General features: G+C 38.5%; 1 protein-coding gene across 6 annotated transcripts in view; it reads left to right on the top strand.

Annotated features, from left to right (window-relative positions):
- PRDM2 (PR/SET domain 2) overlaps window positions 1-12280 on the top strand; it is a 119505-nt gene that overhangs the window by 42165 nt on the left and 65060 nt on the right. For all 6 annotated transcript variants that reach the window (XM_073317134.1, XM_073317137.1, XM_073317135.1 and 3 more), the window contains 2 exons: window positions 1622-1774; window positions 11205-11331. In XM_073317134.1, coding sequence (XP_073173235.1) covers window positions 1622-1774; window positions 11205-11331 — 280 coding nt within the window. The remainder of the gene's footprint in view (window positions 1-1621; window positions 1775-11204; window positions 11332-12280) is intronic.

Here is a 12280-nt window from a genome sequence, read left to right as displayed (position 1 = left end):
CTGAGTGGACTTTAATCTCTAAAGATTTACATTGTTTTATTTTTGAATGCAGTTATTTTTTGTATATAGTTCTACATTTGTAAGTTCAATTTTCATGATAAAGAGATTGCGCTACAGTACTTGTAATGGGGGGATTGAAAAATACTATTTTTGTATTTTACAGTGCAAATATTTGTAATCAAAATACAAAGTGAGCACTGTATATTTTGTATTGTGTTGTAATTGAAATCAATGTAATTGAAAATGCAGAAAACATCCAAAAATATCCTTTTTAAAAGGTATTCTATTAACAGTGCGATTAATTTTTTTAATCATTTGACAGCCCTAATATTAATGCAACATAGATACATTCAACACTGAAGTATTTCACCAGTGGAATCACAGAACTGTTATAGGAAGAAAAGATGAGCACATTAGGTCAAATTGTAATGTACAATTCATTGCCAAAATAATAATGCACACAGCGATTACATAACCCTTTTGCAACTTTGTCAAATTAATTTTGATCTCTTAATTTCACAGTGAGAAATAGTTTTCTCTTCCTAGGGCAAGAGGTTCTTTTTACTTACACGCGTGCGTGCGCACACACTCTCACTCACTCTTTACCTACTTGTTGTTCTCTTGTCTACTCCACTTCTAGAGAAAGAGGGAAATCTAACAAACTACTTCAAACATTGATAATATAAAAGAACCAGTTACTGTATTAGCATGTAAGGATATACATAGACCTCAATCAGACATCCCAGTGCCGAGCATCTGCAAAGTACTGAAACAACATTTTCTGGATTAATATTTGGCTGGGAGGACACAATCAGTAATTTGAATTTTAAAGGTTCATTTGGTTGTGTTCTGACTGCCAGCACTGGCCCAGGTGGGGCTATTTCAGAGTTCACAGTTATGTAATATGCTAAAAAGTCATATTTCCCAGTTTGACTTCCCATACTTTTGCATCCACAGAACTGCAGGTACCTTATATAGCACATATTCTAGCAACTCACTGTAGGCACAGTCACAGAGAGTGTTAAGTGCTATAATATACGTCTCCAGTTACTTGCAAGCGCAATATCAGAGGAAAATATGCCAACTCAATCAAGTTACTAGTTCTTTGTCTGCAGTGCACCAAGCACTGTAACCTGAAGTAAACAGTATGCTCTGCATTTGAGAGGACTTACAAGTTTATAATTCTTTCTGACCTTTCCTAAGCCAATAGCTTCAAATAACTTGAAAGTGAATTCCTGGACCCACTGAAATCAATGAGATTTTTGCCATTAATTTTAGTGGGGCCAGAATTTCATCCCCTGTGTTTTAGGATTAATATGCCATTAATATTTAAGAGCCATTTAGTATAAACATCTCCCCACCCCTCAAAAATCAGTCAAATTCTATACAGGCTGAGGGAAAATGCGTGTACATTTCAGTTTTCCACACTCCCAGGGGTGAGGGGTGTTACCTGGTTTGGCAAATTTCAGTAAAATATTTAGTTTGTACCATTCTCATAAATCTTTTCATCAAGAAATGCCTTTCTGTCATAAATTATTGAAATTATTCCTGTGTATTTAAGCATCTATATTTAAGGCTAATTCGGTTGCCCATGAGTAACTCATTCTTTTTTATTTCTAAGGTATATTACCCAAACTTGGGATGGATGTGTGTTGATGCAACTGATCCAAGGAAAGGAAATTGGCTGCGATATGTGAACTGGGCTCTTTCAGGAAAGGAGCAAAATCTATTCCCTTTGGAGATCAACAGGACCATTTACTACAAAACCTTAAAGGTAGCACTGTCCATTTGTGAAGTGTCGATGACTTTTTGGTATCCATTTCTTCCTTTTTCTTCAAGAACCTGTTTTATTTTTGTACTTTCTGTGATGGATTTGGGCCCTTTGGGGTGTCACCTGATGTGCTGGGGTGCCACTGAGTCAGCCTATTCTGCCAGCCTGGGTGCCCTTTACCTGGCTTTGCTGAGGTAGGCTCACAAGCCTCTTCCAACCAAGCACACAGGCAGGGCCACACCCAGCTGCACAGAGACAGAGATCAGCTCTGGAAAGATTCAGCCTTAGGGCTTGTTCCAACACTCTGGTGCCCACCCCTTTTAAGAGGTACAAACCCAGAGGCTTTATGAAATTCACTCCCTTCCTCAATGTGGAGGGAGATATGCACAACTTCTTGCCGCCCCGCCCCCTGCCATCTCTCCTGTTAGGAATTACAAAAATTGTGTTATATTATAAACAAGAAATAAGTTTATTAACTACAAAAGGGTGAATTTCAAGTGAATACAAGAGAAAACAGACAGAACAAAGCAGATTATTGAGCAAATAAACCAAAATACGCAAGCTAGGCTCAATATACTTAAGAAACAGGTTAAAAAATGTAAGTTCTCACCCTAAATGTTGTTTTAGGCAGGTTGCGAAGTTTCTGTGGTTCAGAGTTCCAATTACATTCCTTTTCAGACTGGACCCTTGTCTCAGTCTGGACTCTCCCCTTGCCTTCCTTTGAGGTAGCTGTAGCAGTCTTTCTTCTTTGGCAGACAGGCCATGGAGAGGAGTCGTCGCGTTTGCCTTCCTCCCACTCTTAAATAGGATTTACATAAGGCAGAAATCCTTTGTTTCCCAAACTTGTACCCCCCCACCCCCTTCCAGTGGAAAGTTCCAAGAAGTCCCCAGTAATGTTTAGTATCAGGTGACCAGACCACCTGACTCTGTAGTATCACAGCATCCATGAGTCATTGGTAGTATGGAGCAGTCCACAGGAAGGCCAAGCCTTTTCACGGTCCATTGTCCTTGCTGATGAGCCATCAACCCTGTCTGGCTTGTCCATTGTCGTACCTGAAGTGTTATCAGTGGACATCACCCAAAGCAGTATAGTTGAAATACTACTTTGTCAATATAGTCAATATTCCTTACTTCAGAGACAGAAATAATACAGGCATACAAATTGGATAATTGCATTCAGTAAATCATAACCTTTTCAATGTCATCTCACATGAGCCATCTTGCGTAAAGTACATCTGTTACATCATATTCATATCATATGCATATTTTCATAAAGAATATGGAATGAAACGTCACACTTCCGATCTTAGAAACCAAATTCTTGAACAGTGAGAAAATGTACTTGAAATGTCAGTTCTAGCCATCCAAGGTGTGTCTTCTCTGTGAATAAAATTGCAAGCCACTATTACAAACTGAGATATGTATGAACGCTCTATTTTGTATTTGGGCTTGTTAATGGTTTGATACAGCACAACTGTCAATACTGAGCTATAGCAAGTGACTACTGGTGATCAGCATTTCTCAATTCCTAGGCATGCTCAAGGCACACAAATCATTACTCAGCACAACCTGCCTGCTTGAGATGGATCCTTTCAGACAATAACAAGAAATACATAGTTCCTATTGGTCTTTTAATCTTTTAATAAAAGATGTAGGCAGGGTCTGTATTTTACTCTTCTCCATTTTTTCATTTCATAATGCATGACTTTTGACAACTCTCATATCCCCAACTTAAAAAAAAAGAGAGAAAAAAAAAGGCAGAGCCCTGATGGCTTACATATATTTTAAAGAAGTTGAAAATACTGTGACCACAGTTTCATGAGATACACTTTGTTTCTCTGATTAAGGGAAGGATTAATCTACTAGCAATGCGCGTTGATAGCATTGTTCCAAATAAAGGCAATATAGCTTCATGTTCACCTAATCTTGTCATCACTGTTCTCGTTTATCTAATATCTCATTTTAATATATGAAGTGTCCTTTGTCTATGGACTATATTCTGTTCATTCATGAGAATTGATTCAATGCTAGTGAGTCTTACTCTGCCAGTAGTCATCCCAACTTGTCCACATAGTCAGTAAGCAGCATTTCCCAAGCAAGGTGTCACAAACAACATAGATTGTACCGGCTATCAGTGTGGAAAACTGTCTCGGATCTGTGCTATCATACATGATCTGTGTGCTGTGATCAGTTTGAAAGCATGATTGGAAGATCCACGAGAAAAATTGTAGCTGCTCTTGCATTTTCCTAGCTCCAAACTTCTCAGTCAACCTTGCCAAATATAGAAGGATTTTGCAAAAGAAATCAGCATCTTAACCGATGATGATGATGAGAATAATTAACCATTGGAACAATTTACCAAGGGTCCTGGTGGATTCTCCATCACTGATAATTTAAAATCAAGACTCGATTTTTTTCTAAAAGTTATCCTCCAGGAATTATTTTTGGGAAGTTCTGTGGCCTGTTGTTACACGGAGATCAGATTAGATTATCACAATGGTCTTTTCTGGTCTTGGAATCGATGAATCTATCCAGATTTTGAAAATTTGTTTGTGTTGCATTCTTGCAAATTTACTGCACAACAAGATCTGTTCATTGAGGGGAGAAAATATCTTGCAAAAAGACCACTGACAACATAGCCATTCTCCATCCACTGAGCAGGATTTTGTCAAAGATGTACTTAATGCAAATTTTAAATATAGATGTATGGTTTGCTTTTAGGACTTCCCAATAAATGGGAATAACAGATTATGATGTAAGGTTCAGTTTACATGGCTGCCTCCCTTACTGGCAAATTAATAAGTAAACCTACCTTGCCAGCTTTACAGTTGTTCCCAATCACATCTGAAAGCATTTGTTTCAACAGCTTTTGCTTTTCCTGTTCATATATCCTCTTGAGAAGTAGGACAAGGGGCAAACTCCAGTCTTCCTAATCTTAGTTTATACTAGAAGCTAAGCAGTTTTTAGTACTGTTACAACTGTCAACATTGGGTCAGTTTCCTAGTATAGATTAGGCTTTGGAGAGTCACTTAGCACAGATTTCGATGTACGCAAGTTAGTAATTTTCCTTGTAACTTTTTAAAGAATATTTGAATTAATCTGATTTTTGTTTTGTTTTGTTTGGTAATGAAGCTTGTCTGATCCACAACATTACAAGATCTAGTATTTTGCAGAATTTTATTAATTATCCAAAATGATTAAATCCATGGTAATTAGCCTGCACAATTATAAGAGCCAGATTCCCGAAGTTACATTACTGCAAAGAAAAGCAAGCAAATTTAGCTGCAGAAAGACTTTGAGAACATAGTCTCCTATAGAAAAGCATTTCTAACTTTTTGGAACCTTAGAGCCATATTACTGCACTAAATTATTTAAAACATATATTCAAAAAGTAATGTTACTTGTCTATCTCCTTGAATGCAAAGCTTGTTTTTCACATCATTTAGTGTGCCTGAAATTGCTTCCTTCTTAATGTGCCCTGATCTCTCTTAGGTACAGTTCACCCCTACTCTGATGCATGACCATTTTTTTTTAAAGTAACGTAATAAATACGTAAAACAAGAACACAGAGCTGTATAATGTCCTTGATAAAATGCTCTTTAAAATTAATTCCTGTTCCTTTTTGTTTAATGTTTCCTCCCATGCTGTACCCCCTGTGTTCAGTTGTCATTCTTTTTAATGTCTGATTTAAATTGCAAGCTCTTGGGGGCAGGGACTTTTGTCCTCGTATCTAAAGTGACAGGTACCACTGGTTCTATGAATTTATTCAGAGAGCTGAAATACTCTCAATGTTAGATGGTGTAGTCTTGCAGTTAACATGGGTTTTTGAACATTTGGAATGGTGCTGCTCTCCTCGTCTAGAAATTTTGCACAATATGTTTTTGTTTGTATATATTAACCTTTCACAACGATCATGCAGATTTTACTGGAGTAGGGACACAATTTACTCACTTGCCCCTTGTCACAACAATTGATGATAATTAATAAAACTAAGGAGATTCCTCTTGGAAGTAAAAAAAAAGAAGAAGAAATCTACCCCACAAAAGAAGAATTTTGCAGTGATGGTGTGTACATAATGTCCTCTATTTTATTGTTTGGCATTCAAACTAGTACTGCATACCTAATTAAAATACTGCTCCCACCTAATTTTTTCCAAGTTTAAGTTTTTTCATGGCTTTGTGGATTTTTAGTCTGTGACTCAAAAAGCCTAATTTCAAAATATTGGAGCACTGTAATATTTTTGAAAACCTCTAGGCCAAGATAAGCAAAGTCTTGTCTGTCTGAGCATGTTTAGTAGAGTAGGGCCTCAGAGCTATGTAGATCTTTCATTTTCTTCCCATTCTCTGTTATTAACTAATAGCAAAATTGCTCATTTGGGACTTTGTTATATTGAAGGTCTAGGTTTGAATATTAAAGTGAGAAAAAATGAATAACGCTGCCACCCTTTACAAGGTGGTGCTTTCAAGTTAGGAGGACTTTTGTAGGCTGCTTGGTGTACGTCTTTCCAGTGCGCACATGTAACTGGGGGCAGTTCACCCCTACTATTTAAACTTTTAATTGGTTTCTAAATCAGTCATTAAAAAAAAAACTTACTATTTTTTAATGAAAGGCTTTGGTTTAAAGTTCACATTAAAGTTCTTGGAAAAAGTATGTTCACACAATACAGTACTTAGCACTTTGTCTTCAAATACTAACTAATAATTTGTTCAAATACTAACTAATAATTTTCACTGCAAATTATTCAATTAGAAGAAATTTTCTATATCGGCTTGATTAAAAAGATGTGACCAACTTCAGGTGAAATTAATTTGTTTATGGAAGATCCCATTCTATCAAGTTACAGTACTGTATAAATCAGTGTAAGTACAAGACACACATAATAGCTCAAAGACTTGATTTGTAGTGCCACAAATGTAAACCAAATAATGGAATTTGATATTTTCAGGTGTAAACACTGCACACAAGCACAAACACCTCCATCCAAAAAAAGTGCTTCATTATTATTATAGTAGCACCATGCAAGCCACTGTATAAACACATAAGAGATGTTCCTGTCCTGAAGAATTTACAACCTAATTAGACAAGATAGACAAATGCTGGAAAATGACTTATGTTGTTTCTCATCCTCCCAGTTCCAGAGTGCAAATCCAGAACTGTTAAAGAAACACAAAACAAATAAGTACACTTAGGTCACACTGTACAGTAAATGTACAACAGAAGGATTATTCTACAATTGATATGTATACCTATCTACAATTGATATGTATATAATACTTTGGGGGTGAAAGCAGTTTTGTTTTCATCTACTGCAGTGGTTTTCAACCTGTAGTCCGTGGATCTCTGGGAGTCCGCAGACTATTTCTAAGATATCCAAAGGGGTCCACACCTCAATTTGAAAATTTTTAGGGGTCTGCACATGAAAAAAGGTTGAAAACCACTGATCTAGTGCCTTCAGCTAAGAAGAGAGAACACCACAGGGTAGGCGGAATGTACCACAGACAATGCACCACAACCTTAACTCTGTCCCACTAAGGATGCCATACTTTACTTCATACTTTTACTAAACTGTTTCCTCCCAACACTACTACACTGAACATCCAATCTAATAGCTTTGGGAGAAGGTAGTTGGTAATGAGATGGGTTGTGTTGAGGGGGTCAGAATTCAGGTTTCAATGTGTGGTCCTTAGTGTTATGGTAGTTGTAGTAATGATTAAGGTTTGTGCCTCTGTGTGGAGGAATAGAGGTATGTATTGTTCAGTGGCTTAACTTTTCATTTCCTTGTTTTTATGTGTTGGTCATGTATGTTGTGTGTTGTAACCATTTACTGCTCTTATGAAGAACTTACAAACAACAAAGTTCTTTGTGTATTTATGTTCAACACATGACCTTCAAAGTTTGGAAGATCCTGTACATTATAATAACCAGCACTACCACTATAATGTACATATTATTGAATTATGCATTACCTTTAAGATACAATATTAATGTTTGTAACTTTTTAAAAATGTGGTTGTAGACAGAATTTAAGGGGGTGGCTCAGGTAGGTAAATTTTAGATTTTTGATATTTTTTTTACTGAAAACTCTTCCACGGGAAGGTTCTCTGTTTCTAGGTATAGTTGTATGCTTACTCTACATCAAAATCAAGTGATCGTGGATTTCCTCAAAGTAGAGCTGTTGCTTTAATTAGTATTGCTAACATAGGAGCTGTTCTATTGCACGAGCTTGGACTGAAGGGTTTGGAAGGACAGGGTCAGAAGACTTTATTTAGACATTGATTTAGCAACTCAAACACTACACTCAGCAAATTAAAAGGGAAAAACAACCAACCATGGAACTGAGAAGTTGCATGCTTAACACAGCACTGAATTCCCCCATTTCTCTTTGTTGTCAACCCATTCTAGTTTTAGATTGGAGCAGGACCCGGGCCTTCATTCTTGGTTGTATGGCACTATCACACTGACACTGTGCAAATAAATAATTTACCCAACACTTATTCCATCAGGACTCCCAAACTGCAAATGGAAACCAAAATCTTAGGCCTTGCTTATATTAAAAGTTACACTTGTTTAACCGTATTTTAAATCCATTTAAACGTGTGTAAATTTCTCTGTAGACACAAATTGATTTAAACCTAGCATATATTGATTTAGGTTAATCTGGTTAGCATTGGCCTTATATTTTATGTATGTGAACATATCAAGTATAATGGTCAGTGCAATTTTACACTTGGATTCTCTGAAACAAACCTTTTCACTTTCCTTATTGTGAGGATTAATTGAAAAATGTTTATGCTTTGGAATTTAGCAAATCAGGAGAAAATGGCTCTGATAGTCAAATGATAAACACTTTTAACAACAAAGTATATAGTTTTAAAAAGTACTGTACATGTTTTCTTTTCCTAAAAATTATGCAATACTTAGTTAATATGGTATCCATTAGATAACACTTAATGTAAATATTATTGAAATATATCTAATTTATAAAGTAAAGTTAATCCCCTTATACCAAAAGCTTGAAACTTTCTATATTGTAACAGTATTTATGTCAGTAGACTTTTCCAGTAATGAATGCTAAGCTGTGCATGTCACATCTTGTAATGAAGAGGTTCTGTTTATAAGTACTCAAAACAAACTTAATTACCATTTTTTCCAAACTAACTTTCAAAAACAGTAAGATGTAAAGAATTTTGGCTTGATCCAACTCCTATTGAAGTCAGTTTGGTGTAGGCCTTTTGTTCGCAAAAATTTCCACAGAACCATCATAACACATGAATCAGTTCAGCAGGATAGGGGACCATGAGTAACTCATAGGTTGGCAGTAGAGGAGAATAGGGAGCTCTGCATAAACAATGGTCTTTAGGAAAAATTTATGACATTTTTAATGCTATGAACTGACTTACATTTCCTTTGCAAAGAAAACTTCTAGATACCCGTAAAAAAAAAAAAAAAAAAAAGGTAAAATTGATTGTTTCTAGGTGTCCTTCCGTCCCCACACCCTCACCCCAAAGCACGAGGGATTGCACAAGCCCCAGAAGCTAGATCTGATCATGGTAAAGATGGTTATAATGTAGATGCCAGGAACCTTGCATCTCTTGAGTTCTTCCAGCATATGAGGGTAAAATAGGTTTGTTTTTTTTCCCTTCTTTGGCTCAGGTGAAACTTAAAATAAGAAGTTGAGATCCCCGTTGCTCTAACCTAATTACTTTAAAATTATAAACTATTTCTGGCACCATATTATTCTTCAGCCACTGAAAAGGGTAGTTGCAGTCACAAGGAAGAAAGGCATTTGTATCTAGGGCCAATGGATTTTATTCCCACACTTGAGTAGAATTGTTCCGAATGGAGAAATGTTTGGGAGATTATTTGAAAAATATTAGGTACAGAAGTATTTCCCCCTTTTACTCTGCTCAAGTTGGGAAAATCTTTAAGGGGATTCACTAAAAAGTGTATGATCCTGATGATGCTATTTAAGACCACATAAAATTACCTGTAAAATTATCAATTCTGGTTTTGAGCAGCATGGTAATGGCACTGGGACATCAGAGTAGTAATCGCAATGACCTGTGTTTAGTTCAATTTCTTGTTCCTTTCCTTTCCTTTTTTTCTTTTTGAGTTTCTGTGTTGCATAAAGACTTAGAAATAAGTATGGAATGGCACACAATTCTCTTATTATTGGGCTTAATTCAGGGGGACTCCAGAAACATGTAGTAATTGCCTTTCATTTTCCTCTCTTCCTCTTTCTCTGTCGTAAACTTTTCCAGTCAATGTATTCCTGAAATTAAGTTCCAAACTGTCACCTTCAATAGATGGCTGTTTCTATATGGGTTTCTACTATATGTAGAAAGAAAAGGAGGACTTGTGGCACCTTAGAGACTAACCAATTTATTTGAGCATGAGCTTTCGTGAGCTACAGCTCACTTCACATTTCTTACTCTTTTTTTGTTGTATTACAGACAAGACTGTCTTGTTTGTGTAATGTAAATAGTTGCAGTTAAATCTACTAAAATGAAGTAAACATTTTAAAATGACAGTATATAGTTAAAGATATCTGTTAGAGATTGTATATCCTGAGTTTAGAAACTGCATTTTTTAAAGACATATATGTAATATATAGATGCAGATCAAACTTAAAAATGTAAGCACAATTACTCCTCAGTAAAATTTTGCTCAGCTTAACCTGAACTTTCGCATACCTTTTCAAAATTTGTTTTTATAAAAAAACAGTAGATTGGGGAGAAATAATCTAGAAACAGTGTCATCATTTCCCCCTGCTAGGGGGAAAATGAGTTAACAGGTTTCCTCCATCCTGTATCTGAATTTAACATCTTCTATGACCTACTTTCTCTGCCCTACCTTCCTTTTTAATAACAGAGCCAGCTTTTAAAATCATCTTCAAATCAAAACTGCAGCATTTTCCGCATAAACTGAGCTCATAACAGGGTGGGCGATTAGAGATCACTGTTTGCCGTGTCAGGTTTAAAGGAAGCGTGATGAAGCTGTAGCTCAGGAAAGCTTTATGCTCAAAGAAATGCGTTGGCCTCTAAGGGGCCCCAAGTCCTCCCGTTCCTTCTGCGTTTGCCAAACAAGTGCAGTCGCTTTAAACGTCGATTCCCCCTGGAAAGCCTGTTCTCAGCCAGGAGCCCGTGCCCTGGGGTTGGACGCCTGCAGTCCTCCTCCCAGCAGGGGGCGCTCGGTGCAAGCCGTTCCCCTGCTCTCGGCGGCGCCGCTGCCCCGGCCCAGCCGGGAAGGGTTAAAGAGTTCTTCCGGTTTGGTCCGTCCGGCCGTGAGGCAATCGGCGCTCGGCGCAGAGCACAGCTGTTTGCCGTCCCCGCGGCGAGCTCCACGCCCTCTGGCCCTGAGCCTGCTCCGCGGCCTTGCGCGAACAACCCTCCCGCTGATTGGCGTTGCCTTTCTCTCTCTGCCGCCCCCCCAGCCAATTGAGCCCGGCGACGAGCTGCTGGTCTGGTACAATGGGGAAGACAACCCAGAGATAGCAGCTGCTATTGAGGAAGAGCGAGCCACCCACCGGAGCAAGAAGAACTCCCCGAAAGCCAAGAAAGGTAAGCGCTGCCTCCCCCCCCCGCCGCCCCCCCCGCCCCCCTCCCGCCGCAGCCCGGCCGGAGCTCGCCCCAGATCGAAATGGAAACGCGCGCCGGGGGCCTGGAGTGAAACTTGCAAACTTTGGCCGATCCCCCCCCCCTTTCCCCTCCCCCCAGCCTGCTCGATCAGTAGCCACCGCCGGACTTCGCAGCCAGGAGCAAGTGTGTCCGGGTGACCTTTTCCAGACTCCGCCGCCTGCTCGGCGAAGCCGCTCTGAGTTAAAGGGACCCGTCCCCGCGTCCGTCCCCGCGTCCCGTCCCCTCCCGCGAAGTCACCCGGGCGTGCCCGCACTCTCGCCTTTTGAAAGTCGTGCCGGAATTCTTGGCTACTTTTTGTTGCGTTTGTGGCTTTCTAGCGCTGAACATAGACAATAGGAAACGCGCAGGAAGGGGCGGAATCGTGGATTGGCGATGGGAATATTCACGTTTTAACTTTGTCCTAATTAAAAAAAAAAAAAAATTAAAAGTTGAGGAAAATGTTGTGATTTTTAGAAATAGATAACAACTGGGTTGTGGGTTTGTTTTTTTTTACGCCTAGGTATTTTTATGATTTGCAAGGTGGTATATTGAATAGCAATACTTCCCATTTGCAGCTTTTGGTGGCTAGCTGACATTTTAGAATGGATTAAGGTAAATTGCAGGCCTCACTAGATGAATTCAGACAGATGATGAGAAGAGCACTGTAAGAAGAGCAGTAGTTGTACACTTACAAGTAGGCTTGTAAGAAGAGCAGTAGTTAACTTAAAGCCCACAGTTTTAAGTTGAGTTCTTAATCTGCTTCTGAGCTCCACTGACGTTCAGGTGGTGATACATTCAATGTTACCAAATACTATCCTAACATTTTCATTTCCTTGGTGTGTTAACATCATTATAAGAACATAAGATGTGTTCGCACCACAACTCTTAAGAC

This window comes from Lepidochelys kempii, chromosome 18 (assembly GCF_965140265.1).
Source record: "Lepidochelys kempii isolate rLepKem1 chromosome 18, rLepKem1.hap2, whole genome shotgun sequence".
Classification (NCBI taxonomy): domain Eukaryota; kingdom Metazoa; phylum Chordata; order Testudines; family Cheloniidae; genus Lepidochelys; species Lepidochelys kempii.
The sequence above is the reverse complement of the archived record's forward strand: the minus strand, read 5'-3'. Positions and strand labels throughout refer to the sequence as shown.